General features: G+C 44.7%; 1 protein-coding gene across 2 annotated transcripts in view; it reads right to left on the reverse strand.

The window, feature by feature from the left end:
* Positions 1-14,702, reverse strand: part of LOC146078414 (uncharacterized) — a 99,223-nt gene that overhangs the window by 21,654 nt on the left and 62,867 nt on the right. For both annotated transcript variants that reach the window (XM_083186105.1, XM_083186106.1), the window contains exons 3-5: positions 4,694-4,804; positions 1,960-2,157; positions 327-440 (exon numbers count right to left, since the gene is read on the reverse strand). In XM_083186105.1, coding sequence (XP_083042231.1) covers positions 327-440; positions 1,960-2,157; positions 4,694-4,697 — 316 coding nt within the window. In that variant the 5' untranslated portion in view covers positions 4,698-4,804. The remainder of the gene's footprint in view (positions 1-326; positions 441-1,959; positions 2,158-4,693; positions 4,805-14,702) is intronic.

Consider the following 14,702-nt stretch of genomic DNA (forward strand, 5'->3'; position numbering starts at 1 on the left):
CTTGAAAATGGCTGCAGTGTAATTTCCCAGAGATCTACGCATGCGCATTACAGTCTGAGCCCTCTAGCACTCCACAGGTGGAGGAGGCTGCATATGGGCCTTCTCCTTTCTTAAAATGTCCCTGCCAACATTATTAATAACTGTAGATCATATTCAATGCCTAAAATATTGTTCTTATTGGTTGTTCAAAACATGCTTTTCTTTTCTTTTTTGCTTTTGTGTTTTCTTTTTACTTAATCTAAAGCATTTACTTGGAAGCATGGTCACTTTAATATATATCCTAAAACAGAATATTGAATCTATGGAATTTGGTTATACAGTATCACCTCTTTCAAGTTCTACTGTGTCTTCTTTTGTGCCTTTCCAACAATTTAGGAAGTCCAACTTGCTCCTGTAAGCTGCAATCTTGCTGAGCCAAGACTCCTCTTGTTTGTCAGGACCTGCAAGTACAGGACGATGTCTGAAAAGTACTAAGAAAAACTCCCTTTAATATTTTATTAATGGGCAGTTATTTAAATTCTGGGATTATATTTAATATTTAATAGCACTACTTTCTTATATAATAGTAAATACAAATGTATGTAACAAAAGGGCAAGACCTAGCAAGTAACCCATGGTACAGATGCATACTTCAGATCATGATACATTGAGGGGCCAATTCAGACCCATTCACACAGGTCCGAATTTGGCCCCTTCCCCTTTGTAGGGTTTCTGCACATGTGCTTGAGGAGGGCAGGACAAAGCAGGGGTGGCAGCAGGGGAATGCCCAGCATTTTATGGGTGTGCACTTAAAAAATGCTTGGCGTTTCCCTTAGGACACATGCGTGGCATTGCCTGCTCGAGGCAGGTGGTTGACGTCAAATGATAGATATTCAGCGACCATCGAATGATTTCTCCTCATTTTGCCCGCATGCATCCCCTTGCATGCTAGCGAGGGGAGGGGCTTTGGTCAGCTGGCAGGCGGTGTTTACCATTTCGCTATGCTGCAAATGTACGCACTCTTAGAGCCTGATTCATACCTGTTCACTAGTTTGCGTATGTTTGCAGACTAGCGAACAGGTATGAATCAGGCTCTAAGCCGAGGAATAAAATCAATATTTTTTGGAGATTTTTTTAGTCATGTTACAGATGGAGCTGGCCTCTTCTATCCCTGGCGCTTGCCAGATCCCTTGCGCTGGCGGCGCCGGTGATAGAGACTGGGACGCAGAATCGCGGCGGCTGGGCAGTGTCTGCCAGCCCCTCTCTGCTTCGGGGAGACACTGCAAAGTTCAGGGGGGGGGGGGGTCGGGTGGCGAGGGGGAACGGTGGAGAAGGCGGAGGAGGCATCGGTGACCCCCACGAGCTCCGTTGCCATGGGGCATGCAGGCGTCTCGTGCGCACGCCCCCTGGCAGGAGCCGGCCGCCGGCGTTGGATGGTGGTAGAGATGCCATCCACAGCAAGGACAAGGCCGGCTCCATCTGTAGATGTGACATTTGAAAAATTTCACCCTATTACATTTGCAATTTTGTATGTTTTCAATCTGAACACATCTGGATGTGATTTTTCGATTTGTGATTTTTGCTCACTGCAAAACATCTGATTTTTACCACAAATTGCACCCTATGACATTTGCAATTTGTGGAAAGTTACCACAAAGTAACCCAAAAACTGCACATTTATAAAAATCTCATCCTTTTACATCTAGCCCAAAGTCTCCTTCTCACGCTACAAGCAGTAGATCCTACATGCCAGTTGTATACCCTTTGTTACGTGCACCTGGTCAGCATGACTGGTGAGTCCCTGAGTGCCCATACACGTGTGTTTAGCAGCATTACAAGGGGAGCTACATGTGTACCTAGGGCTCAAGCAACCTTTACTAAGGACCTGGCAAGCAAGTCTGTTCCCAGAAACACTGCAGTTCGCTATGTCTTTGTAAAAAAATAACATAAAGACAATATTACTTTCTATAAGTTACTTACCGTCTAATGAATCATTATCTATAGCAATACTTTTAATTATACAAGAAGGGTGAGTTGTTAACTCATCAAAGAAACTGGTAACTTGTCCAGGTAGGTCAGAATGTAACATTTCGGATGACAAATGAGGCTCATTAGCACTTCTGAATGAGCCCCCAGATGTTTGGGAAGCAGAAGGCTCGGCGTCTTTTCCCCAGGTTTCTGTAGTGGAAAATATTTATATTCATTAACAATTTGCATAAATAAAATATTCAATGTGCAGTTTCTTTCAACAACCTCAGTCATATTTAGCATTTACGCCTCATGCATGAGAAAGAGAACGCATGTTTGAACTCTGATGGTAAGTGGCTTTCCTAGTTTATTTTGGAAGTCAGATACGCACACCACCCACCAACTAGAGGAACAGAGCTGGAAAATATGTAAGGTTGTAAAAAACATGTTTATGAGGGAGAGTTATTGAAAGATATATAAAGTTAAAGGTTATAAATTTGTGCATAAAATGGGTGTGTAATATTATATAAATGTGTTATACAGATGCTACTGTACTTCATTTGTATATCTAGTAAGACAGCAAAATATTTTGAAATAAACTATTAACATTGGGATTGGTGCAGAATTGAAGGCAAGTTAGTTTTGCATATACAGTAGACCTCACACCTTTTTATACTGCATATGCTATGACAATATGCATGGAAAGCAATGAACAGTTACACAACTCAGGGGAATCTTCACTGACTGCTGAGACAGTATACAGTAATTGGTAGAGATGGGCATCGATCAGTTCACAATCACCAATGCTTTTGCGACTGGTCGGAGCAATACCAGATGGTTTCCCACCATCGATGGCAAAGACATGAAACATACATCCACTCCTTGATAGGTGGACTCGTACCCTTCGCGTTGGTCTACTGTTTTAAGGTAGACATAAATCGCTTGTGAAGGAGCGGTCTGAATGCCGTACGATTTCACCCTTTTAAGATGATGCTCCACTTGACTCCACAAAGCTCAAGGGAAAGGGAATAAACCACAATAGTGTAACACTGTTATGGTAAGATAATCAAGATTCAGTACATATTCATCCTTACTGAGGGGACCCGTACCGTTTAAGTTGGTCTACTTTCTGAGGGTAGACATATATCACTTATAGGGGCGGTCAAATCACCATGGGAACACTTCGCTTATTCACTCTGCTCGTAGCTCATGAAAGTAAAAGAAAGCTGGTATGGTGTAATACCGCTTTATTCACAAACATTTAAAAAAACATATACAACAGGGTAATAAACTCCAGACTCTCACCGAGTGGTATTGTCCACAATGAAAATGCAGACAATAAGGCAATGGATGTAATCCAGGCGTCCCTGCAGCCTCTCTCGGTGCACAGTCCAAAGTCCTTTCCCCTTCCTCCACCGCGGTGGAGGAAGGGGAAAGGACTTTGGACTGTGCACCGAGAGAGGCTGCAGGGACGCCTGGATTACATCCATTGCCTTATTGTCTGCATTTTCATTGTGGACAATACCACTCGGTGAGAGTCTGGAGTTTATTACCCTGTTGTATATGTTTTTTTAAATGTTTGTGAATAAAGCGGTATTACACCATACCAGCTTTCTTTTACTTTCATGAGCTACGAGCAGAGTGAATAAGCGAAGTGTTCCCATGGTGATTTGACCGCCCCTATAAGTGATATATGTCTACCCTCAGAAAGTAGACCAACTTAAACGGTACGGGTCCCCTCAGTAAGGATGAATATGTACTGAATCTTGATTATCTTACCATAACAGTGTTACACTATTGTGGTTTATTCCCTTTCCCTTGAGCTTTGTGGAGTCAAGTGGAGCATCATCTTAAAAGGGTGAAATCGTACGGCATTCAGACCGCTCCTTCACAAGCGATTTATGTCTACCTTAAAACAGTAGACCAACGCGAAGGGTACGAGTCCACCTATCAAGAATCAATTTTTATTGAATTTCTGTCCATATTCATCTTTCAAAAATTGTATTACACTATTGTGGTGTTTTGTCTTTTATCTTTTGGGTTTTATCGTCCAAAAAAATCTTTTGAAAAAGGATTGTTCCCAGATAGCGCCTAAAGGACTGTATCGGTATTTTCTTTTTTTTGTGCATATATGTGGTGTGTTAGGTGATTCACACTATCCGGTACAACCTAGGGCAGCTTACAAGCGCAGAGATTAGACCAGAAAAACCCCTGTTATACATCCACTCCTGACTACCACGAAGCCCCACTCTCAGTGATTGGCCATTAACTGAAAGAACCGGGATGAATATTGATGGGTAAAGCCATCGATGGTCTCCCATGGCATAGTTTATGAGCTCACCGTTGGCCATCTTTAGTATTTGGGTGGTAACAGAGCATCACATGTGGGGTGTGTTGAGGGCATGTAGCAGCTTCAGCTTGCTATGCAGAGCTATGGGCATGCGCCAAGGATAGGGCTGGTACAAGTGTGCATTGATAATGATGATATTAGGAAGCATAGTACAGTATATCGATAGGGTCAGTCCAGCCGAATGAATGTGGTCATCTCAAGATATTGGTTAAAATTCACATTTATTTGATTTATAAAAGTACATTTGTAGCGAACGTTCATCCAACTCTGCTTTCCCCTCATTGTGCATAGGCTTTACACTAATGTGAGTCATCTACATAGATATTTGTATACAATGATAAGATATCTTTCTGTACTATAATGGTGCATAATATGCAATATATAAACATGTCTCACCCATATTGTATAGACTTTGTGTTGCAGGGAACACTGTGTTCTTCTTCTTCTTCCATATACATGATCTGGAGGAATGCTGGATGTTGTCATAAGATGATGTGAAATAAGAAGCTAGAACAATAGATATTAGAGACAAATATTTATTGTTGCCATTATAATGTCCCTTTCTCAAACGAAGGGGGGGGATTCAAATAAGCGCAAAGGTGGCATATCCCCTCTGTACACCGCGTTTCACCACCAGCACTGCCAGCCCCATTCACCTCTCCACCTGGCCGGCCAAATGCTGGGTTTGCCTAAAAATGCTCACTGCCTATGAGGCAATGAGCACTTTTAAACGAGTTCCCTGCCACCATAAAGTGCAGCAATGTCATGCAGATTCGCCGTACGAGTCATCCTAGCACTTGTAATAGAGAAAGAGGAAAGTGCACCAAAGGGGACATTATGTTAATGCGCTAAATTTAAATCACCTCCCTATAAAGGGGATTCTCTGGGCACTGTTCAAGTGTAGGAGTATTAGGCTCCACTCCTATCTGTAGTCTGTGTTCCCAATGTACTGTACTTCAATATTTCCTGGTTTGGAAATTGACCCGTTTCTACTAAATCACTGGTATGGTTTCTCGTGATTTCTGGTATATCAGCTATTCCTTGATCTGATTCTGCCTGTTCAAATGGAGTCAGAGCTGACCTCTCACAAAAAGACAGGGTTGGGGAGTAGAAAGAATAATATTTCCCCAGTGAGGGGGAAAAAACAAGGGGAGGTGGCGCTATGACATGAGAGGGTTCACTAGCAGCTGCTAAGATTTCAGGTTAGTCGAACCTGAGGTAAGAAAAGACAAAAAAAGATTGGGGATAGCAGCGCTGATGGCTTTTTGACAGATTTAACTATATAAAAATGATTAAAAAATAAAAATAAACAGATTGGACTGATTTCACATTAAAATTATGTAAATGTGTTTTGGTCCCCTGAGGCATTATAGGAATGGACAGCTACAACACCCCTATGCGTGAGGCCCCAATTTGCATCATTTTTATCAGTATTGTGTGTTTTCCAATAAATGGTCCAGATGAGTACTAGATTCTCAGAGCTGTGTATGAACAGATTATGCAAAAGCAGTGATTGAGCTAGACTCTGAGACTGATCTGAACCCAGCGGTAGCTGGTACCAAGGCTGGGCTGAACCCAGTGGTAAAGGGTAAGTTGCTCAGATGGTGGGCTGAACCCAGTTGTGGCTGGTACAGAGGCTTTGCTGGAGCCAGTGGTAGCTGGTACCAGACTGGGCTGAACCCAGTGGTCGGTGGTTTAGAGGCTGGGCTTGACCCAGTGGTAGTTGGTGGCTGGTACCAGTGCTGGGCTGAACTCAGTGGTAACTTCTTTGTGGTTAAGAGGCTGAGATGGACCCAGTGATAGCTGGTACAGTGGCTGGGTTGGATCCAGTGGTTGCTGATACAAGGGGTTGGCTGAACCAAGAGATAGCTGATATGGTGACAGAAAAACAGCCAAGACTGAACGCCAGGAGCCAGAGATATAGCAGGAAGCAAAGTTATTCAGGCAACTTCCTGAACTGGGAGCCTAGCTTTATACCTGCACAAGGTCTGTGATTGGTGCAGGGGATGCAGTGACTTGATTGGATCAGCTTGATTGGATCAGCTGGTCTGCTTACCCGATGCAACTTGGGTGCAGAGGGGAACACACTATGGCAGCCTGTTTCCGCATCACTGTTGCAACCACCTCAAAGGACAGCGGGAGCATGCAGTGGTTGCCCAGACTAAGAGGCTTATTTATTAAGATGGTAGATCTATTGTAGATGGCATGTTGCTATGAGCAACCAATCAGATTATATCTATTATCTTTTTGAATGTGCTAAATAAATTAGAAGCACCTCATAGATGCAATGCAGTCGCTAAATTTTACCACTGTATTGCGAGGTGGATGGCCTTGCCCTGTGCTGGGCGGCCCTCCACATGCTGTCAATGAGAGTTGTTTTGCTATTCTCACAAGACTATAACTCAAGTTTAATTAGGTTCTATGTTCCATGTCCTAGCCTTAGACCCCCAATATTAACATAGATTGTATATTCTGGAGTTCTACATTCCACCAGTTACCCAAAAAACTGTATATTCCCACCAGCAGAGGAGGAGGGTAATGTTACCGCATGCCAGAGTCCAGTTATTACTTAATAGCTCTGGGGGGGGAACTTGTTTTAGGAGTTTGCAGCATGTCTTGTGCTAGTTGGTGCTGGCTCATGGCTGCCATGGTAAAGTCCTCTGTCGGCAGTAGTAGTGCGCTGTAGTTACAGGCAGACAGGACTCCCATAAAGGTGCACACACCAATCTGCTTGGGAAGGCATGCCAAACGTGGTGTCACACTTGGTACTAAAATTTGAATCACCCCCCCCCCCCCCCCCTACAGGGAGTGTATGGGTACTGTTCAAGTGCCAGAGTATTAAGCTCTGTTCCAATCATTCCTTGGCTATTCCTTACTGCTACCACATTTTCCCATCTGGGTTTGACCCATTTATAATAACTATGCTCTGGTTTGCACTACTGTGACCAGCATCTGCGTGCCAGAGTTCCTTCATACCATCAGTACATTGGAACCCAAACTTGAGTGTAGCAACCTTATGGGTGTCCTGGTGAAAAGCACCATCCTATTAGACACCGCACCTCAATACTTGTTATTCAACAACTTCAAGAGTGTGGTCAAAATCCACATAATCCACATAAGTGTATAGGTTCTAGAAAAAACTCCATTTATTAGAAACGTTAAACATTTTTGACAGCAAAAGGCAAGGCTCTCATGAAAATCTCAGATTTTGTAATGATTTATTACTAAAATTCCTGATGAACTTGGATAAGTGGGGCTAAAGTATTACTAATTTATAGCATTTGGCACTCAGATGCTCGAAATAGTTGCAAAGTTCAGACCCAAGGTGTGTCACTTTAACAAGGAGCTAAAATATGTATGAAACACTGAAGTAGTTGTAAAATGTATGCATCCTTTACGTTTATGTTGTATGTACAGTATTATGACAGGCAAATAAAAATTAAATGGTGTAAAATCAGGTACTGCAAACCATGTGACTGCCAAGGCTTGCATAATGCCACATGGTGTGAAAGAAAGCCACATACTGTATTGTGACTTCATCAGGTGCTTCGAGAGGCCTACTACTGTGTTCATTGCTAAGGAAAGAGGGGTGCCGGATGGCTCCCCGACAGTCGGGATTCCGACAGTCAGTACTCCAACGTCGGAATCCCGACTGCTCCCTCGTGGGGGTCCACGACCACCATAGAGGGAGAATAAAAAATCACTCATCTCTCTTTCCATGCGTGATGTATGGAGGGTGATCAACACCCGTCTGCATCTGCTACCTCTTGGGGGTTATTCTGGTTCGTACACAGCAGGGCTGTGTTCACATATGACAGCGTTCGGGGGGAAGAGAGGGGTGTGGGGCGGCTTGGCGTTCCCAAGTTCCCCACTTGGAAATGCCAAGAATTTTATGGGTATTCCCATGAGAAAGCTAGGCGCTCTCATGTCAATGAGGGCATGACACAGGGGCGGGCAGCTGACATCACCAGATGTCAGCTGCCCGCCCATTTCCTTCCCAGCATGCATGCATATTTAAGTGACTTGAGAGTCACATTTATATGCGTTCAGCTTCCTTCCATTGAAAGATGTGGTAGGTTCCCCTTGCTCTGCGAAGGGATGTTACTGTGTAACATCCATTTGCAAGACCCTGCAAGCGAGTCACCCTTGCAAATGGGTGTCGCCAGCTAACCATTCGCAAGGCAGAGTTTGGTTGACTCACAAGGCTGCGAATTTGCAGCCTTACGAATCAACCAGAATAATCCCCCTTATGTGGTGTGTGTGTGCGGCAGATTTGTGGTTGCACAAAGACTAGTATATTTATCCTAAGGTGGTGAAGCTACCCACATCCATGCCCCCTTCCAGATCCTGGGCCTGACAGAGCTGTTGGCACACTTGGGCATGGTAGCATTTGTATTACCATAGACAAAAACAAAACAAAAAAACAAACAATAGACTACAATGTGCAGACAATGCCAAAGAAGAATAACTTATGTGTGAACTTAGTAAGCGCCTTTGGTCCCTGCTCTGCTTAGATAGCAACTTTTAGAATGAGTGTAATACTTACTCAAGATCAACCATATATGATGCTAAACCACCCGAGGCATGCATATTTCATAGTGCGCAAAAGAGTGGTATATCTATCTCATACTATGGTCCCTGCTGTGAGGTCCTGAGAGTTCATGTAAGAATTTTGACATTTTTTAAATGATTCTGTCAGAAATGTGCATGTCTGTCAGTGAGGCAGGGAAGTGATGTTGGCAGTGAAGCAGGGATATGCTGCTGTCAGTGAGTGAGTGATGTGCTGCTGTCAGTGAGGCAGGGATGTGCTGCTGTTAGTGAGGCAGAGATGTGCTGCTGCTGCTGCCATAGGGGTGTAGCAAGCCACTTTTCAAAAATAAATGTAAAAAACTTAGCAGTGGACGGAAACCCACACCCACTCATGGAGAGATAGGACAGGATGATGCCTATACTCTCTCTCTCTCTTACTGCTCTCACCCAAATATTCTGAGCATGCTATGATTTTTTTATTTTTTTTAATTGGTTCCTGTGAATGGTTTGGGGCCCAGTGCACTGTTTTGCCCAGGACTCGCAGTGCTGTTAAGATGGCCCTGATTCTTATATGATACACTAAATGAATTGTATTTCCTGCTTATTTAGCATTTATACCACTGTACAAAAGGTATTGAGTTTATTCATACCCTTTAGAGCACATATTTGACCTTTAATCCTTGCTGCCTCTGTACTAATTCTTTGTAAAGTGACATTTAGCAATAGGGACCATTTCATAATCACGCTATTGTGAGTTACTAGGCAAATAGTGTTGTGCAAAAGACACAAGAATGAAAAGCTAATCAAATAAATGAATATTATTTTGTACCCTGTTTATTAAGTGCTTGGTATAATATATACTACATTTGGACTATAGGGATACGGTCATTGGGTCTACAGCAAGTTGGTCGATAAGCATTGGGTCGACACTGTTAGGTCAACATGGTTCTAGGGCAACATGGGTCTAGGACGACATGGGTCTAGGTCGACAGGTCGTTATGTCGACACAAGCATTAGGTCGACATTCAAAAGGCTGACATGGAGTTTTTTATTGTCTTTTGAGCCGACATGTGCCGACAGGCAGTATTTCATGCCCTACCATCCTTATCTGAATGCCATATAATGATATACCTTAGGGTGGAAAAAAATTAGGGCCATAGAGACCTTTCCAGGGGCAAGGCCTAATCATGGGATTTGTGGACATATCGCTAAAACAAACAAAAAAACATAGAAAAAAGTATTTCCTTTATTTGAACATGGGGGGGGGGGGGTACGAGTGATCTCTTTCTTTAACCCAGGGTATGCGGTTGACAGGTGTCTAGGTTGACACCATATGCCCAACATACATAAGAGTGACATAAACAAAAAGGTAAACATGGCAATGGCCGACACATGAAAAGGATGACATGTTTTTAGGAACTTGTTTCTTTATTTGTTCGATTTCATACTTTGCCATCCGTGTGCACTTGGATTGGGAACGGGAAAAGTGAGCCAAGTGCAGCATCAGTGGAGTGGGGCACCTAACCCAAAGCATTTACAGTACACTCATGGAGTCTGAAATAGTCCACAAAAAAAGGAACAGATTCCAAAACATGTCGATCTATTTATACGTCGACCACTTCCATGGCAATTTTTGCTTGTGTCAACCTTTTGTCCAAGTCAACATTTTGGGTTAAACTATTGCAGGGGCAGATTGTAGTAATGGCCTCACATGAGCAGCACCAAAGTAAATAAAGGCGGAGCCAACACATCACTATACCAGGGTGAAAGCTGAAGGATTAAATATGCTTGGCAGTTTAGTGACCCCCAGACTGTTCAAAGCTCTTGTGACAAACCATAAACCTCAACATTTCAAATCATGATCCAACTCCCCCCACTGAGACAGAAAGCAGACTCCAATACCTCCATCAAGCAAAAAAAAAAAAACTTATTACCATAATCCCCTGAATAAACTGTAATAACCATCCCCAATCCTCTCCAGTGGATCCCAAACACACCGCAGAATGTCACAATGGATATAGATGGGCGCCCGCCTTAGATCGGTATTTGCAGTATCGAGTGCTCTGCTCTGAGAACTGGTAAATGTTGTGTGTGTGGGATATAGGAGTTGGACACGCCCACTATTCTGGGCAGGGCCAAATCATAAGAATTATACCCCTTTTACACCAAGGAATAACCCAGGTTGGACCCAGGTCAACGTTGGTGTAAAAGGGGTCAATCCAGGTCCAGTAACACTGGTCTCCTACCCAGGTCCTGACCAGGGTTGAACACTGGTTGGACCTGGGTCGTGGGCGGTGTAAATGGTCCCAACCCAGGTTGGGACATCCGGGTTGTGCTGAAAGGATACCAGAAGTGCTGGACGCCTTTCCACAGTGCGCTGCAGTGGCAAAAGACAGCAGCCAGGAAGGATACGGCCAGTGCACACAGAAATCCTAATTGGATGCAGTATCATTTATATATATTTTTTTTGGGGGGGGGGGGGGGCGGGGACTGGGGGGAGCACATGGGAGATTTGGTCTGCTGCTGCAGGGGAAGGGGCTGGGGAGAGCATATGGGAGATACTGCACTTTTATACTGCTATGTGCTTGAGCACTGAATATAACTTTTTGAAAAATATTTTACAAAATAAACAAACCAACATTTTTCAATGCTAACTTGTCATGTCTTAATTTTTATTTTAAATCATTGAGGGAAGGTTGGATGGCAGTTTATCAGTCCTAAAATGGACATTTTTTGGTCATCCATAGGAAAAAGCAGTGCTGACCCAGGTTCAGTGTAAACGGCGCAGACCTGGGTCCGACCTGGGTCCCAGTGCTGTGTAAATGGGGTATGAAGCTGGGTCCAACTCTGGAAACTCCTGTGTTCAAAGACCAGGGTCCGACCAGGGATTTTGGTGTAAAAGGGGTATTAGTGACTGGCTTATCCCTTTTACACCAAGGAATTACCCAGGTTGGACCCAGGTCGGACCCAGGTCGGACCCAGGTCAGAGTTGGTGTAAAAGGGGCGAACCCAGGTCCAGTAACACTGGTCTCCTACCCAGGTCCTGACCAGGGTTGAACACTGGTTGGACCTGGGTCGTGGGCGGTGTAAATCCGGGTAGTGCCAAAAGGATACCAGAAGTGCTGGACGCCTTTCCACAGTACACTGCAGTGGCAAAAGACAGCAGTCAGGAAGGACACGGGCAGTGCACACAGAAATCATGATTGGATGCAGTATAATTTATATTATTTTATTTTTATTTTTTGGGCGGGGAGTGGGCTGGGGGGAGCACATGGGAGTTTCGGTCTGCTGCTGCAGGGGAAGGGGGCTGGGGAGAGCACATGGGTGGTGCTGCACTTTTATACTGCTATGTGTGCTTGAGCACTGAATATAACTTTTTGAAATATATTTTACAAAATAAACCAACATTTTTCAATGCTAACTTGTCATATCTTTTCATTTTTATTTGAAATCATTGAGGGAAGGTTGGCTGGCAGTTTATCAGTCCTAAAATGGACATTTTTAATGTCATCTATAGGGAAAAGCAGTGCTGACCCAGGTTCAGTGTAAACGGCGCAGACCTGGGTCCCAGTGCTGGCTAAATGGGGTATGAAGCTGTGTCCAACCCTGGAAACTCCCGTGTTCAAAGACCAGGGTCCGTCCAGGGATTTTGGTGTAAAAGGGGTTAGATACTGTAAGTGGCCTCACTGGTGCTTCAGCCTACCGGGAATCTACCCTGTAAGGTCTATGGCCAATCCGCTCCCTGACCTATTGAATGCTGACACTGTTGACCCTTTTTACCATAACCTTGATAAGTAGAATATTTTTTCTCTCAAACAAATTGTATAACCTATATACAGTATATATATATATATATATATATATATATATATATATATATATATATATATATATTCCAGAAGAATCCACACACAGCGGTGTGGATGCGGAGCACTCTCCATAATCACAAATCAGCCTTGTGATTAAAAGAAAACTAAGTTTTTATTCCAACTGGGTCAACACAGTATATGGAAATCAGAAGTATATAAGCCCTGACGTTTCGGTCCCAACATGGACCTTTATCAAGGAGCCTACAATATACAAAAGATATATAAGATACATACATTGAATACATGTCATGCTGAGTTAGAAGACATGCAGTAGTACGTGAAACAAAGCATAGTTACGTTTTTTAAATAAGCATCACATAGTCAGCGGCGCAGGAACAGCCTGGATACGGACAGGGTCAGCCAGCTGATCTGACTGCCCTCCGGTCCGGCTATTTATACAATCTGATAGGGGCTATGAGCTGGGAAGCGCCACAAACACGAGCCTGTGTAGCAATATGGTACTTCCGGTAAAACCGGAAGTGCGTCGGCCGGAAGCGGCCGCTGGAACGCAGCTCTGGAGCGCACAGTTTCCGGGTTTGACCGGAGCTGTGCGTGATTTCAGGGTTAATTGAGGTTTAAAGCACGGCAATTAAATGGTGCCAAGGGGTTATTTGGTTAAGTCTAGTGTGCATAAGCATATCAAGTATAACAAAGCCGTGCATACGTTTAAAGAAACGTGATACAAAGCCGGATCGTGTTAACTGTATTAACCAGGATAAAGGGGATAAGTGCAATTGTTTAAGTGGATTAATTAGGAGCCCGGGGGTTTTTTTCTTTGCACTGTCCGGGAATGAGGTGTAATACAGTGACAGTGGACTCTGGAGATAGTGGGTGTCCACTGTTATGTGAAAGATCACGGGTCGAAGCCCGTGTTATACAGGGAAAATACATTATTAGTGTTTTAGAAGAGTTATAACCTGACATTCGGTCATAGTCCTCATGTGGTATTTTAATTGGACCCAGGGGAGGTTGGGGTGGTGTGCGGGTTTGGGTGATAGTGGGGTGATGGTGGGTGGGGGAGTGTATTGGGGGGGGGGAAGGGGGAGGTGGACTGGAAAGACCAGATAGGGCCAGTGAGGGTGTTGTTAGCAGATGATACATGGACACGTATAGGTGTGTCCTTGTGAGCACAGGGGCAGGCATGAAGCTATCTCTTGGGAGAAGCAGCATGGAAATATACGCATATACAATATATACATAAAAAATAGAAAATACAGAGGGGGGGGGCGTGACCACGGCAGGACGTGAGTAAGGGTTGGCGTTCGGCCTCCCCCATGGCTGCCGTCCATACCTGAGCCTCTTCCACATGCTCCGGTGAATGTACCCAGCTTTCCCCAGCTGTACCTGCCCAGTTCCTCTGCCTTGACTGATTGACTGTGGGCGCCGGCGGACCTTCCCAGGGCTGCCTCGCTGGTACCTGTGGACCCAGGTAGAAGAACGCCGGCAAGTGGCGCTGTATGTGTGCAGCGTCTTCACGCGTCTGCCGTAGTGACCCGGGCGCGAGTGAGAGACGTGATCCCGGGGCAGAGCGTCGGATCAAAGGCGCCAGGACAACTACTGGTCCCCTGTGGCTGCCCGCGCAAGTGCCTGTCCGCCGGAGAAAGGAAGACGCCGGAGTGTGACAGACAGGTCACTCGGCGAGCTCCGACTTGAAACCCCGACGCGTGTGTGAGACGCGGCTCCGGGTGGAATATAGCCCCAGGCGACGGACTGCTTGACCGCGGGCGTGGAGGTGCGAAAAGCCCCCCCCTCTTCCAGTTGGAATTAAGAGCGAGGATCGGTGCCTGCGTTCCCCTGACTATAAGGACGCCAGCAGCTTATGCGTTTACCTTCTGCAGCAGAAGAGGGAAGGCTATCCGGGTGATAAGAGCCAGCACCAAGTAAGCCAGCTGGGACCTGTGAGTGTTGAGCCTAAGTGACTGTATCTGTGTCTTGAACATATCATTGGCCCTGATCTATGTATGGGGAAAAAAAAAAAAAACGTGGTGACTGCTAGTCTGTGACCC

The sequence above is a fragment of the Crinia signifera genome, chromosome 1, assembly GCF_055691185.1.
Source record: "Crinia signifera chromosome 1, ASM5569118v1, whole genome shotgun sequence".
NCBI classification, from domain to species: domain Eukaryota; kingdom Metazoa; phylum Chordata; class Amphibia; order Anura; family Myobatrachidae; genus Crinia; species Crinia signifera.